Here is a 14403-nt window from a genome sequence, read left to right as displayed (position 1 = left end):
CAGTTCTCCCAGCAGAAACCGAACGCGGTGTGAAGCAGGAAACAATATTCGGTCACGCCTTTTCTTCAGTAAATTCCCATATTTTCAAAATAAAAGTCTAGGACAAAATTAGCTTTTGTTCAGTAATTCAGTAGACCGAAGTGTGGTGGAAGAAGAGGAACGACATTTTTTAAAGAAACTTTAAACTCCAAAAATAATTGCTTTTTTGTAGTAGTATGTAGTAGTGGCATAACAGTTAAAAAATCTGGGACACTAAAACAAAGGTTGCAGGACATTCTCAAATTTGGATGACCCAGATCAAAGGACTATTGCAGTCTTCAAGAAATTAGTTTACTCTGTCACTTTAAATGAAAAAAGTCAAGTGGTCAAGTGCAAAGACCGCAAGTGTGGGTATTTGGACAAGGCTTGTGTCTTATTTTCGGAGACGCGCGCTTTGTAAAACTAGGAAAATAGTTATATCCTACACAATTACTCGCTAACAAAGGTTATTCATCCAATTCAATGCATATTGTACGCATTATTATTATTTATTTTTTTGTTAAATTAACAAAATCACTGGTAAATAAAACACACCTTAGTATCGATATTTTCTGTTTGAGTATCGATACTTTCGATACTCGCGTCAGTATCGATATATCGATACTTTGGATCGATACGCCCATCCCTACTAGCCATGTAAAACATACATAGACATATCGAAAGCAGCGCGATCACTGTAATCACTGTAACTCTTAAGTTTATATATTATGTCCGAGGATTAGCAAAGCTAAATATTTATAAGCACGGATGCATGCACAATTTTCCTCAAAATGTTCATCAAAACGTATTCTGCAGTCAGGTGCAAAACCAGTGTGTCAAATATCTATATAATATAAGCATTCAAATAAATTAATGGATGAATGAATTGCGATTACAGTTTTTTCAGCTCCATGATTTGTATTATCTACAACAAGCCTGTGTGATTTTGTTGAACTCATATAAGGTGAAATATGAAATATGGTGTTCAATTTAATGATGAACGGTACAAAGACAGGACAACAAAATTAAACAAATGAATGCTTTTATTTAGCAAACTCTTATTCACCAAAGAAATATTAAATTGACAAAAGTGACAGCAAAGACAATATGTGACCCTGAAGCACAAAACCAGTCTCAAGTCGCTGGGGTATATTTGTAGCAATAGCCAAAAATACACTGTATCGGTCAAAATTATTGATGTTTCTTTTATGCTAAAATCATTAGGATATTAAGTAAAGATCATGTTTCATGACGATATTTTGTAAATTTCCTACAGTAAATATATCAAAACTTAATTTTTGATTAGTATGCATTGCTAAAGGACTTCATTTGGACAACTTTAAACGTGATTTTCTCAGTATTTAGATTTTTTTGCACCCTCAGATTCCAGATTTTCAAATAGTTGTATCTCAGCCAAATATTATCCCATCCTAACAAACCATACATCAATGGAAAGCTTATTTATTCAGCTTTTAGATGATGTGTTTCAAAAAAATTTACCCTTATGACTGGTTTTGGCCATATTACAAAGGAGCAGCACAACTGTTCTCAGCATTGATAATAAGAAAAAATGTTTCTTGAGCTCCAAATCAGCATATTAGAAAGATTTCTGAAGGATCATGTGACACTGAAGACTGGAGAAATGACTGCTGAAAATTCAGCTTTGCAATCACATGAATAAATTATATTTTAAAATATATTCAAATAGAAAACTGTTATTTTAAATTGCAATAAAATTTCACAATATTACTGTTTTTTTTTTTTTTTACTGTACTTTTCATCGAACGAATGCAGCCTGGATAAGAGATTCCTATCCAAAACATAAAAAAAATCGTATCAGTGTGTTTTATAATCAATGTTCGATATTTCTTATAATTCCATTTTTTACTAAGTGTGCAAAATATTTTTTTCTGCCCCAATTTGGGTCTAATTTTTATTTGAAATATAACCTATCCAAATTATATTATATTATATTATATTATCCCAGGAGGAGGCGTGGCTTTTTTTTCTCCTAAAGCGCGTTGGTGGCGGGTGTCAGAAAGGAGGAGGCGCGTGGTGTGATACGCGTCTCTGGTTTGAGTGTGCGTGTTGTTGTATGTGTGGAGGGGAAGCGCAGCACACGTTGTGATATTCGCACTTCTAAACTGAGCTAGAACCAACTTTATTCCCCTTCTTTCGCTTTCCTCGAGCGGAGGAGGACGTCCCGGAATCTTTGTTTTAGGCGTAAGAAGGCAAATCCTCGGCTTTGGGGGAATAATGTCGGCGTCGGCGGCGAAAGTGAGCCGAAAGGAGCAGAACTCGAATCACGACGGAGCGGACGAGACCTCGGGTAAAGTAATGGCGGCCTCCTGCGCACCGCCATTTTCAGCAACTTACACTTATTGCGTTTAAAGCACGAATATCAATTTTAACTAGCCGCTCGGCGTTTATTTGAACCTTTAAGCGAATCCCGAGTTTGTGCCCGTTTAATCCAGCAGAAGTCGGTGTAATTTCAGTAAAGTGTTGTCGCGCGCACCGGAGGCCATGTTTCCTCGCGCGGCGGCTTCATTGTGCCGCGCGCGACGAACATTGCGCTCGCACGCCGTTTAGTTTACGAAAACATAACATTTCCCGGTCGTTTCCGCTATTTATGTGCTCAGCTGTGTATTTTTTAAACCAATGTGTCTCGAGTGGTATTTGCGCGCTGAATTGCGCCCATGTTGTGTGCTAATAGGCTAACTGGTTATTGTGTCTCCCCCGCCATCACGAGCCGTTCCCGCATGTGTCACCAAACCACGCCGCCGCTGCATCACAAATCACCCTAGAGGTGTTTAATGACGCTCAAGTGGGTCGAAATTACATTCTAATCCAATCTAACTTTTAATGCACGGCAGTGATGTGTAATTCATTGGTAGAAAGGTAAATCTGGCCCAACGCGTGGCCTCCTCCGTTTAAACCTCGCGGCCTTGCGCAGCTACTGTTGAAACTGCACCGGATTGAGCTGGTCGTCTGGCGATAACACTACGCTTTCACTTTTAACTTATGTTTGTTGCTTTGAATAGGATGAGGCTGCGTAAAATAATGTTGCTTTGTTTTGTTATATAGATTTAGGAAATAGATCGTGTTTACATTGTACGAATGCATTGTTTGTTTAGTATGTAACAGTTGCACGTGTGTAATTTGTGAAGTCATGCTTTTGTTAGTCTGTATATAAGGATCGCATGCACGTGTAATTTTGTCCTGCAACTTTCCGCAGGATGTTAATGGCATAGCGAATTAGCATTTGTGTTAATTTTACTATTTGTTGCATTTCAGAAAAAGAGCAACAGGAGGCAATTGAACACATTGATGAAGTACAGAATGAAATCGACAGGTAAGTCTGCCAAGTTGCTGAAGCATCATTTATACGTTTACATTTAATGCGCATTTTATTTATGAATTTGTATTTTTCCGCTTTTTTTGCATTCCTCAGATTGAATGAGCAGGCAAGTGAGGAAATTTTAAAAGTTGAGCAGAAGTACAATAAGCTACGTCAGCCATTCTTCCAGAAGAGATCAGAACTCATAGCCAAAATTCCAAACTTCTGGGTCACAACATTCGTCAACCATCCACAAGGTGAGAAGATGCGTATAATATTGGGATTAGTTGATGTAAATTATGGTTTATTCTGAAATAGGTTCATGTATTCTAAAGTTTTATTTTTGACTAATAGTCTCAGCCTTGCTCGGTGAAGAGGATGAAGAATCACTTCATTACTTGACCAGAGTGGAGGTCACAGAGTTTGAGGACATCAAATCAGGTTACAGAATAGATTTTGTAAGTACCCTTTTTCGTCTGGTCGAGTCTGAAAGTAATGCCCAGCTGTGACAAACCAATTGTCTGACCTGTAATTGTATCTACTCCGCAGTACTTTGATGAAAATCCATACTTTGAAAACAAAGTCCTCTCTAAAGAGTTCCACTTGAACGAGAGTGGTGACCCGTCTTCAAAATCCACTGAAATGAAATGGAAGGCTGGAAAGGTGGGTTCACAATTCATGTTTTTGGGGTCTGTTTTGACTTAATGCCATTTCTTATTGGGTGTCAGTTAACCGGTTATGTATGATGCAGGACCTGACGAAGCGTACTGGACAGACACCGAATAAGGCAGGGAAGAAAAGGCAACATGAAGAGCCAGAGAGCTTCTTCACCTGGTTCACCGATCACTCCGACGCAGGGGCTGATGAACTCGGGGAGGTCATTAAAGATGATATCTGGCCCAACCCTCTGCAGTACTACCTGGTAAGAAATAATATTGCATTGCTGCAGGTGTATATTAGTGTGAACAAGTCAGAATTTGTACTTATCTTTTCCTCTCTCTTCTCAGGTTCCGGATATGGATGATGAAGAGGGTGAAGGTGAGGAAGACGATGATGAGGAAGAGGAGGAGGGTTTGGAGGACATCGACGAAGAAGGGGACGAGGATGAGGGAGAGGAAGATGAAGAGGAGGATGAAGGAGAAGATGGTGAGGTGAGAATTATTTAAAGCTTTGGCTTTAATTTGAGGGCTAATTACACTTACTTTGTATTCTAATGGATGGCAGTTATTGTGGTTTATATGTAGACGTTGATTTAAGATGTATTTGTAAGAACTTCAGAAACTGGCACAGTTTGACCCTAAATGTATTTTTCCTCTCTTCTTTTTCAGGATGATGGTGAGGATGACTAAAGGCTGATAAGGACATATTCCAACACTCGTACCTGTTCTTTCCCTTTTGAAGTCATTCTCCAACCATGGGAGCAAAAAGCTTTGCTTTTATAATTTTTTTATATTTTTTTTTGTGCTCCATCTTCTGTTCTACTGAAGCCTCTCCTGTCCTAACCATGTCTAAACCCAGTTAATTCCCTGGACATACAGTTCCTGCATTGGAAAACTAGTGGCATCTCGTTGCTGAAGCCTCTTGCATCATCTTTAATTACAACCATCTCCAAAGACAAATACAAAATATTAACAATCTGCACGTCATCCTCTGTAGACTAAACTGAAGTAAATAGCAGTTTATATATTAAGTATATGAATTTTTTTTTTTTTTCTGTGAATGGTTGTGAGTTAGGGGTAATAATAAGCCATGGTGCAGTGATCTAATCATAGCGTACATACCTAGCCACTTTTTTCTTTGTCTTTTGTATATTTTCTTTAATGCAGAGGTGGGCCCCAAAGAGTTAACACTGTTTTTCCTATGTGATATATTGGACAAAAGGAAAGCACCAGCTAGCTCCTGTCACCTCTTGTAAATGTTTTGAGGTCAATATCAGGGTATGGCAGTTATTATTGTTGACAGTTCAATGGGGTCGGGTGGGGCAAGTGGGCATTTGACACATCAACATTTGGGTTTATGTTGATTGAATTTTCATTGTAATGTTTTACAGACACCCATGAGGTTTGAAACATTTTTAATAAAAACAAAACAAAAAAACGTCCTCTTGTAATTTTGAGCTTGGTTAATTAAATGATTATTTAAATGAGATAATAAAGCCTGTAGAATCTTAAAGAACTCTACAAGTGGTCTTTTCTCCACCTGTTTTCTTTATTGGAGATGTACAAATGAACATGTACAAGGTTTTTATACACTTATTTAAATGATTTGGTACATCTTAAAAAAAAAATTTTAAGTGTAATTTTATAGTTTGTTTAGCTTGTTGAATTGTATGTCATTAACAACTAAACTATCACTCTTTGAGGTATTGCAGACAGCTGGGTTATTACTACAATTCAGTCCCTTTTAACTCCAAACAAGTTATGATTTTTATAAGGTAACATTTTAACTGCTTGGAGCTCTAAAGAGTTTGTTTTTAAGGAGACTTTTTATTGCATTACACACCGCTTTTGACCTAAAAACTCAATTTAAGTCATTTTGATTTATTGGACTATGGTCTTTTTCCCAGAGCAGTTTATTAAATGTCTTTCACCAAAATATCCCATTATATTTTCATTGAACGGTATGGGGGGGAAATCTATGCCTATTTATTAGATTGATGTGTTTTTTCAAATTATTAATAATAAAATGTACTTCTACAATTATAATTCTATCATTAATAAGATGGCTTATTCACAGGCCATGAACATGCAAATTTCATCAGTGAGTCACCATGTCACCTCAATAACAATTATTATTTTTATATTTTATCTTAAAGTAAACCTAAATCACGAGTTTTTAGAGTGGACACCTGAGAGAAATTTTTTTAAAGTGATCAGTAATAAGATCAGTATATATAATATCAAAAAAGAACGGCGACACATTGTATTATATAGTGATGAATACAAAAAAAGTTTATATAAAGCTTATATTAGACGCCTGAGGCTATTATGTATTTTTTCATGTATTCATATATTTTTTTCCTGTGTCCAGGGCCGTTTCTAGGCATAGGCGAGCTAGGCGGTCGCCTAGGGCGCCACCAGCTGAAGGGGCGCCAATGAGCGCACGTACTGGCACTTTTAGCAGGGTTGTGATAAAGAGTGGCACGGTCACGCTGAAATATGACTGCCGCCCCCACTGGATCCCCCAACATTATTGGGCTAGAGTACTGTCAATCTGACGATGCCTGTATGCCACTAGATCAGAGTGCTGTCAATTGCTGCCCGATTGTTGCATTAGAGCAGTGTTTCCCAACCGGGGTGCCGTCTGTCGAGAGCAGGGGTGCCGTGTAAAAAAATAATTTTTTAATATTCTTAAATTGCTAAAATGTTTTTAAAAAGCATCGATTATATAATATCAATTTCTGATGTCGCCAATAATTAGAGATACACCGAAATTTCGGCTGCCGAAAATTAGTTCACCGCTTAGGTTTCACTGTCACGTGGTGTGACGCTCTGCGTATTATCCCGCTCTATGTGTGTGCGCTCCGCTCAAAATGAAACTGCGGAAAGTCGGTTGACCAATCAGAAGCTAACACCAGTGACGTACAGCAGACAGCCAATCATTGATTGGCTCACGGTATCCATGGCAGCGTCGTCACGGATGTTACGTCTAGGGTTATAATGGAGGAATGAACAACACTGTGTGCAGTGGCCAAATACAATAAAATAGCGTGCAAAATTAGCGATAAGAAGTGTTTTCCCATCATAGAAGCAGATATTGATTCGCCCAACATAAAACAGTTTGTAAATATGATGAATAACCAGAAAATCGTGCTTTATGAAAAATAATCGCTAGCTCAAAGCTAACTGTAACGTCTTGAGACAAAACATTTTGTAGAGATATGAACATATACCTTTTTTTTCTGAGATAAAGTGTGAGACATGTTAAACATGTTCACGGATTAAACTCTTGATTTAATTGGTGCTGAATCGACGTGGAGAAAGTCACATCAGCAAACACAAGAATCAGTAAGTGAAAAAGTTTGCTTACCTTCTCTAACCAGAATATTCATGCTCTTGTAAATATCAGTCCTTTTGTGTGATGACATATCGTATCTTTTATTCCCGCACAGAGAAGCTGTCAAACTCTTCCAGTTCACACAGCAGAGGCTGAAACACAAGCCAAAGATGTGTTAGACAACAGCACCCAGACACAAGACCAGATCAGTCAAACACTCTCCCTAGATCAAAACATATCTCACTTTCCTGGTTTGCTGGACTTCTTGCATAGAGCTGAAGACGTAGTTACCAAAGAACTGGTGAAAAACTCCAAGAGTCATGCTTTTGATGGGTTTGAAGTGAACTGGGAGGATCAGAATGAGTCAGCGAGAGCCTCGAATGCAAAATATATTAATAATTGTATTACAACTTATCTTACAACTGGTGATTTTTTTGCGCAGGTGTCCTGCATGTACCGTCTTCAGCATGTTGATGCTCAGGAAGGGGGTCTGCAAGTCACCAGTGTGTCCTGGAACTGCACCGGCTCCGTCATAGGTTGTGGATTTGGCCGGTAACAGCCCTTTCCCCATACAGACACATAAAACCACCTGCTGGACTCGTAATGTTAATGTTGTTTTTTGGGGGTTAGTGTGGATGATGGTGATTGGAGCAATGAGAAGGCTTATGTGTGCATATGGAACCTGGACCGACAGAAGCTGAACCCAAAGCGGCCGGATGTGATCATAGACGTGGTCACTCCAGTCATGTGTCTGTGCTTCCATCCTCTGAAACCGTCTGTAGTGGCTGGTATGGACACACATTTACAAAATCAAATGCTTTACATTAAAAAAATATATATCTTAAAGAGTGAAACACACACACATTCACGTCTAGGTTCATATTTTACCTCAAAATGGAAAATAAAAAAACATCAAATGTGAATTATTTGCATAAAGAAATTGAAGCTTAAAATTTTGCATAAAATGGAAAGTTTTGGCATTGTGAAATTATTTTTCATCATGTTGCGTCAGTTAAACAATACAGAAATACAGAAATAAAAAATCATCCTGTTTGGATGCAATGTTTTTAAATGAGCTAATTTTAAATACTTTTTAAATTAGCAATATTAGAGGCAGTAAAACAACTACCACTATTAAAGGGGTCATATGATGTGATTTCAATTTTTCCTTTCTCTTTGGAGTGTCACAAGCTCTTGGTGCATAAAGAAGATCTGTAAAGTTGCAAAGACTAAAGTCTCAAATCCAAAGAGATATTCTTTATAAAAGTTAAGAGTAAGACACTATAAGTCATTATAATCAGTAATTATGTGCCCACTGGATGCAACAAATGCCTCGTTTGTAATGGGTTTTAACGTTTTTGTCTCATTTACGTCTCACGCTTGAGGTATTCGGCCAATCACAACGCTCTGGATAGCTGGCCAATCACAGCACACCTCGCTTTTTCAGACCGATGAGCTTTGTAAAAATCGACGCGTTTCAAAAAGGCAGGGCATAGAGGAGAAACAATAATGTACAGTATGTGGAAAATAATGTGTTTTTTTAACCTTAAACCGCATAAACACATTTCATTACACCAAATACACAAAATAATGTTCTTTTTAGCAGCATCATATGACCCCTTTAAAGATAGAGATAAATAGATAGATAGATAGATAGATTTTCTTTTTGAAAGAAATTTATTTAGCAAGTATGCATTAAATTGATCAAAAGTGACAGTAAATTAATTTATAATGTTACAAAAGATATATGTTTCATATAAATGCTGTTCTTTTGAACCTTTGAATTGGCCAAAATTAAAAAAAAAAATATATATATATATATAAACAGTATATATCAACAGTCTCATAAAAAAAAAAATCCATTTGTGCAAGTGATATTCTCCAAGTATTTCCATACTGCAGTTTTTGCCAATTATATTCCTAAGTGGAATCGAAACTTTATTAGGGACAAATAAATATTGATGGCTCATTTCATCAAGCTCATTTCCAGTGGTCCTCTTTATGGTGTCATTAGGGGGGCTGTACAGTGGTGAGGTGCTGGTCTGGGACACCAGCCGTTCACAGGACCTCAGTTCTGTCTCAGACGGGAATGTCTGCAGATACTCACGTGAACCAGTTTATCAGGTATTTAACCTATTAAATAAAACGTCTGTGACTGAAACATGATGAATAAGCATTCAGTGAGTCATACACGCAGAGTATTTCTGTGTGCACAGGTCAGCTGGGTCCCAGGGCCTCGCAGAGGAGAGTTTACTTTACTGAGCGCCGGGTCAGGAGGAAGAGTTCTGTTGTGGACTGTTGATGGAGCTGAAGCCAAACTCATCTTGAGTTCTGGATATGCTCTTGTTCAACAGCAAGTGCCTCAGAGTGGAGCAGCAAGCAAAGTGGGTGTGTCACAGTATGGTCTTGGCAAAAAAATTATTTTGTAAAAATTACAATCTGTGCATTTTTCTTTGTGAAGATGATGTAATGAACATATTACCCTAATGAACCACATGGTTTTTACACAAATGAATGTAATTCAGTTTAGATATGATATCTAATCGTTATTGTAATGATCCCACATAAATCAGAATGAGAAAAAGAATGTGCTAATTAATTATAACTTTCATGACCTGGTAAATCTCAAAAAGCCTGTCATATACAAGTTATATTTGATCTCAAAATATAGCAAATTACATTAATGATTAAATTTTTAATATTATTTTTTTTACTTTATATGATAAACACATTTTTGACCAACTTTTTTTTACTGTATAGAATGTGACAATGTTATTTTTGTATCAAGACAATGTTATAGTTTTTTTTGTAATATTTTGAAATGTTTTTTTTTTTGCATTTTTTGTTTTCATTTAAATTTTCGCAAAATTTTAGTAATTGTGTTGTGTGTTTTTGTCTGTTTTATTTTTTTTAAATACGTCTATATAGATATTATAATTTAAGAAAAATTATTGAATTCAATGAATTTTATTTAGTTTTAGTTATTTTAGTACATCAGGTAAAACTAAAATGAAAATGAGAAATGTTGCTTTGACAACTAGCTGAAATAAAATAAGTTTTATTTATTTGTTTTACATCAATTCATTTACTGTTTATTTTATAACAAGTAACAAAAATGTTTTTTTTTTAATGATTTATTTGTAACTACTTTTTAGCTATAATAACCTTGGTATGTGACGATAAAAAATATATAGTATGTCATTTGTAAGGAAATTTATATATATTATGGCAATATTTATTTTACTGTTATAATGCAGTTTTTTCACAGTGCAATATAATATATTATAATATATAAATATAATATAATAATAATCTTTTGATTTTGGGATGAAATGTGACCATGCCATATTTTTGCGCATTTTACTCTAATAATACAATACAATTGTCTCTCCCTGAAGACCCGAGGTATCACCAATATAGGAGTAACCTCTGTTGCACTTTCCCCGTGGGACCTGGACACGTTCTTGGTGGGCTCGAGGGAGGCCTTGTGCTCAAATGCTCTTTCAGCAGTGAGACAGTGGCAGCAGGGCCCCCTGATGGTGAGAGCGTGACACTGCGGGCCCCAGTGCAATTCTCTTTCTCACCACGAGGGGGCCCAGTACACTCAGTCCACTTCTCACCATTCCATAGGTGAGCTTTGTGGTATTTTTTTGTGCTTTATTTACTTAGTATAATATCTACTTTAAGGATAATTGGTAATTGTAACATCTGGTGTTTCTGATTTTTAGGAATCTGTTTGTAAGTGTTGGGACAGATAGTTTGGCTCATCTGCGCACTGTGCTCCAGCCCCGTCCCCTGCTGTCTCTACGGGTGTCTGATTCCTATACGTTTGGGGTGCGGTGGTCACCCACACGCCCTCTAGTCTTTGCTGCAGCCACAGGACAGGGTGAGATGTTTGTAATTCTCCAAACTGCAATTTTTATATTTTTTCCTCCTTAATTTTACGTATTTTACATTTTACTTGTTTTTTTCTCCATAATTTTTAGGACTGGTTCAAATGTTTGATTTGGGTCGAAGGTCTTTAAGGCCAGTTGCCACAATTGACCAGAACACAAGCGGTCAGCCAACTTATTGCCTGGAGTTCAACCCCAAACACACAAATCTGATGGCAGTGGGCAATGCAGATGGTAGCATCAACATCTGGCAGCTTAGTGCCGAGTTAACGGAACAAGGTGCCAAGGAGATGGCAATGCTGGAACAGCTGGCCAATGAGGTGGCAGACTGAGTCTGTTTTAACTTTGTCATTAGAAACTGTCTGGCTTGAGTGTTCTTAAAACTAATTTTTTTATGTATCTTCAATTGTACATTTACACCGTAAAATAAAAACACTTGACAACTCCTTCCAGTTATAACCAGTAGCGTTTATTTAAGCACACTGCAGTCTCATGGGTGATGTTACAGCATATCCTCTCTATAGGTTTGTTAAATAAAGCAAAGCGCTTAACAGTTAAACAACCACAATAAAATGCAGACAGATCCACTACACTATTGTCAGTGAAGCATGAGGAAGTGTCAGATAAATACGCAGGGTTAAGAGTGATAGCAAGATACAAATATTGCTATACTGGGTGCTATAGAGAATTTCAATTCAGATCCATGCAGTTTGGTTGTGTGTTCTTGTGAAGGGGGAAAAACGCATCCCGATTGGTCACTGGCAGGCAGGGGGCGGGGAATCAGTTGACGAAGAGCGAGCGGGTGAATTCCACAAAGTCGAAAGCTGACGGGATCTCGCGGCCCTTGCTGTCTAAGTAGGGCTTCATATGAGAAATGCAGTAGTCTGCCTGTTCCTTCGTCAGGTTCTGTAAACACACAGAAGGTCATTAAGACCATCTTTCTACCACCAAACATGAAAGAGAGGCCAAAAGTTTGATATTGATCCAATACCAGTTGTAAATGGTACCTGGTAGAGTTCTTCCTTGGTGACGTAAGGTTTGTTCTCGGCGCTGAGAGCACGGAAAGCGCTCTCGATCTCCTCGCTTGACTTCACGTTCTCTGTTTCTCGGCTGATCATGAAGGCCATGTACTCCTGCAAGGACACGTTTCCATCCCTGAACAAAACAAACCGATGTTAGCTCCATGACAGAAAGAACACAGAATATGTATCACATCCACAGATGATGTTTCTAACCTGTTCGGATCCACTATGTCCAGGATGGACTCAAACTCTGGGTCTGGTTCTCCTTCTTCAACCATGGGCAGGTCATAGCCCAGAGACCGCAGGCAGGACTTGAACTCCTGGTGATTGAGACGTCCAGATTTTTCTTTGTCGAAATGCCTGAGAAACAAACATTTGTTACATTTTCAAGAATGCTTGAGTTTAGCATTTGCGATTTGATTTTCATTCAAGTGGATTACTCACTTGAACATCATGCTGAACTCCTTCAGGGCCTCTTCTGTTACTCCTGTAGTGTTTCTAAAAGAGGAGTGCAAGAAATAGAACAAGTAAAATTACATGTTACAAAATGAACTATTAAATAACAATAAAAACATCAATATATAAAAAACTACAAAATTGTATTATAATAAAAATGTATTTTTATAAAAAATGTTATAATATAATATCGTATAATATAATGAAAAAATATTAAGGACTGGTTTGAGAAGTGTCACCTGGCTTGGATCTGTTGTTCCAGGTTGTGTTGCATTCTCATGCCCAGTTGGTCGAGTTGGTCCCACTGTTGGGCCAGACCCACGGTGCTGTGCTCTGTGTATTTGTTGTCCAGGATCAGCGCCTCCTCCATAGCTGCTCCCAGATCCTCGATCTTCTTCAGCTGACTGCGCATGGCACGAATCTCCTGGTGCTTCCGCTGCAGGGAAAACCAGAGGGATAAGACATGAGAACAGAGCATCTTATAGTTCAGTGTGTCTATTACTGTCTAGGGTTTAAAGCTTATGCAACTGTTTTAATGGGTTCTTTTCTACAGACTTCTCAAGTGAAATGTTAATACAATGAATTCCAACGATTTTTTCCATGACTTTCTAGTAGTTTATAATGAATGGATATTTGGAAAGCACTTTATATAAATAGGACACACACAGCAATGTTTCACTAAAAAACAGCATGACTATAAAAAAATTTGTACTTGCTATATATATTGTACTGAAATGTCTTGCAGATGAAATAATTTAGAGCTCAACATAACTAGATTTGTAAAAAAAAATATATATATATATTTTTAGGATTTTATCAATTTGTATGACTAGACCTGGAATTTACCATTTTCCACATAAAATGCAATTTTTGGGATTTTTCTTAAGCAATTTTTTATAAGAAACTGTATTTACTATTTTTTTTATAATACACACTACCGTTCAAACAGTTTGCTGTCAGTAATTGTTTTAAAGAAATAAATACTTTTATACAGCAAGTACATATTAAATTGATCAAAAGGCAGTAAAGACATAATGTTACAAAATACTTCTATTTCAAATAAATACTGCTCCCTTAGACATTCTATTCATTAAAAGAATCCTGAAAGAAATGTATCTCGTATCATAAAAATATTTAGCAGTTTAAATATTATATTAATTTCAACATTGATAATTATGGTGGACCAGTAGTGCACAACATAATGCATAGGACTCATTTTGTTGTGTTGTGCTAATTTCATTGTGTTGCGGCTTGTTTCCGTTGTGTTGTGCTAATTTTGTTGTGTTTTGGCTTTTTTCCGTTGTGGCTTGTTTCCATTGTGTTGTGCTAAATTTGTTGTGTTGCAGCTTGTTTCCATTGTGTTGTGCTAATTTTGTTGTGTTGCGGCTTTTTTCCGTTGTGTTGTGCTAATTTCGTTGTGTTGCGACTTGTTTCTGTTGTGTTGTGCTAATTTCATTGTGTTGCGACTTGTTTCCATTGTTGTGCTAATTTCATTGTGTTGTGACTTGTTTCTGTTGTGTTGTGCTAATTTTGTTGTGTTGCGACTTGTTTCCGTTGTGTTGTGCTAATTTCATTGTGTTGCGACTGGTTTTCATCGTTGTGCTAATTTCGTTGTGTTGCGCTTTGTTTCCATTGTGTTGTGCTAATTTTGTTGTGTTGCGGCTTGTTTCCGTTGTGTTGT

The 14403-nt window shown here is 37.2% G+C and overlaps 2 protein-coding genes and 1 pseudogene across 3 annotated transcripts in view; 2 read left to right on the top strand and 1 right to left on the bottom strand.

The window, feature by feature from the left end:
• Nucleotides 1–2033: 2033 nt before the first annotated feature.
• On the top strand, nucleotides 2034–5442 carry LOC107739692 (protein SET). 2 transcript variants are annotated; one of them, XM_016551889.1, is made up of 8 exons: nucleotides 2034–2347; nucleotides 3313–3370; nucleotides 3470–3612; nucleotides 3710–3813; nucleotides 3905–4018; nucleotides 4107–4277; nucleotides 4363–4501; nucleotides 4684–5442. In XM_016551889.1, exons 1-8 carry the CDS (start codon nucleotides 2275–2277, stop codon nucleotides 4686–4688), a joined length of 807 nt encoding a protein of 268 aa, XP_016407375.1. In that variant the 5' UTR covers nucleotides 2034–2274; the 3' UTR covers nucleotides 4689–5442. The 2 variants fall into 2 exon arrangements, with proteins under 2 accessions (XP_016407375.1, XP_016407374.1); XM_016551888.1 differs by having other exon boundaries at nucleotides 4363–4506.
• A 1546-nt stretch (nucleotides 5443–6988) lies between these two features.
• LOC107739691 (WD repeat-containing protein 34-like) lies at nucleotides 6989–11806 on the top strand (annotated as a pseudogene).
• The window catches only part of LOC107739727 (spectrin alpha chain, non-erythrocytic 1), a gene marked incomplete at its 5' end in the record, with an annotated part of 23813 nt that continues 21101 nt past the window's right edge, over nucleotides 11692–14403 (bottom strand). The window contains 5 exons of the mRNA XM_016551932.1: nucleotides 11692–12150; nucleotides 12252–12399; nucleotides 12480–12626; nucleotides 12711–12764; nucleotides 12962–13158. Of these exons, the coding sequence (XP_016407418.1) occupies nucleotides 12025–12150; nucleotides 12252–12399; nucleotides 12480–12626; nucleotides 12711–12764; nucleotides 12962–13158 (672 nt within the window). The remainder of the gene's footprint in view (nucleotides 12151–12251; nucleotides 12400–12479; nucleotides 12627–12710; nucleotides 12765–12961; nucleotides 13159–14403) is intronic.

This window comes from Sinocyclocheilus rhinocerous, unplaced genomic scaffold (genome assembly GCF_001515625.1).
Source record: "Sinocyclocheilus rhinocerous isolate Xijiao unplaced genomic scaffold, SAMN03320098_v1.1 scaffold585, whole genome shotgun sequence".
NCBI classification, from domain to species: domain Eukaryota; kingdom Metazoa; phylum Chordata; class Actinopteri; order Cypriniformes; family Cyprinidae; genus Sinocyclocheilus; species Sinocyclocheilus rhinocerous.
The sequence above is the reverse complement of the archived record's forward strand: the minus strand, read 5'-3'. Positions and strand labels throughout refer to the sequence as shown.

Excerpts from the sequence above, each read along its gene's own strand:
- LOC107739692 (XM_016551888.1), top strand. The coding sequence starts at position 2,275 with ATGTCGGCGTCGGCGGCGAAAGTGAGCCGAAAGGAGCAGAACTCGAAT. Across the intron at positions 3,371-3,469 it reads GTACAGAATGAAATCGACAG|ATTGAATGAGCAGGCAAGTG; the intron begins GTAAGTCTGCCA and ends TGCATTCCTCAG. Across the intron at positions 3,814-3,904 it reads CAGGTTACAGAATAGATTTT|TACTTTGATGAAAATCCATA; the intron begins GTAAGTACCCTT and ends TCTACTCCGCAG.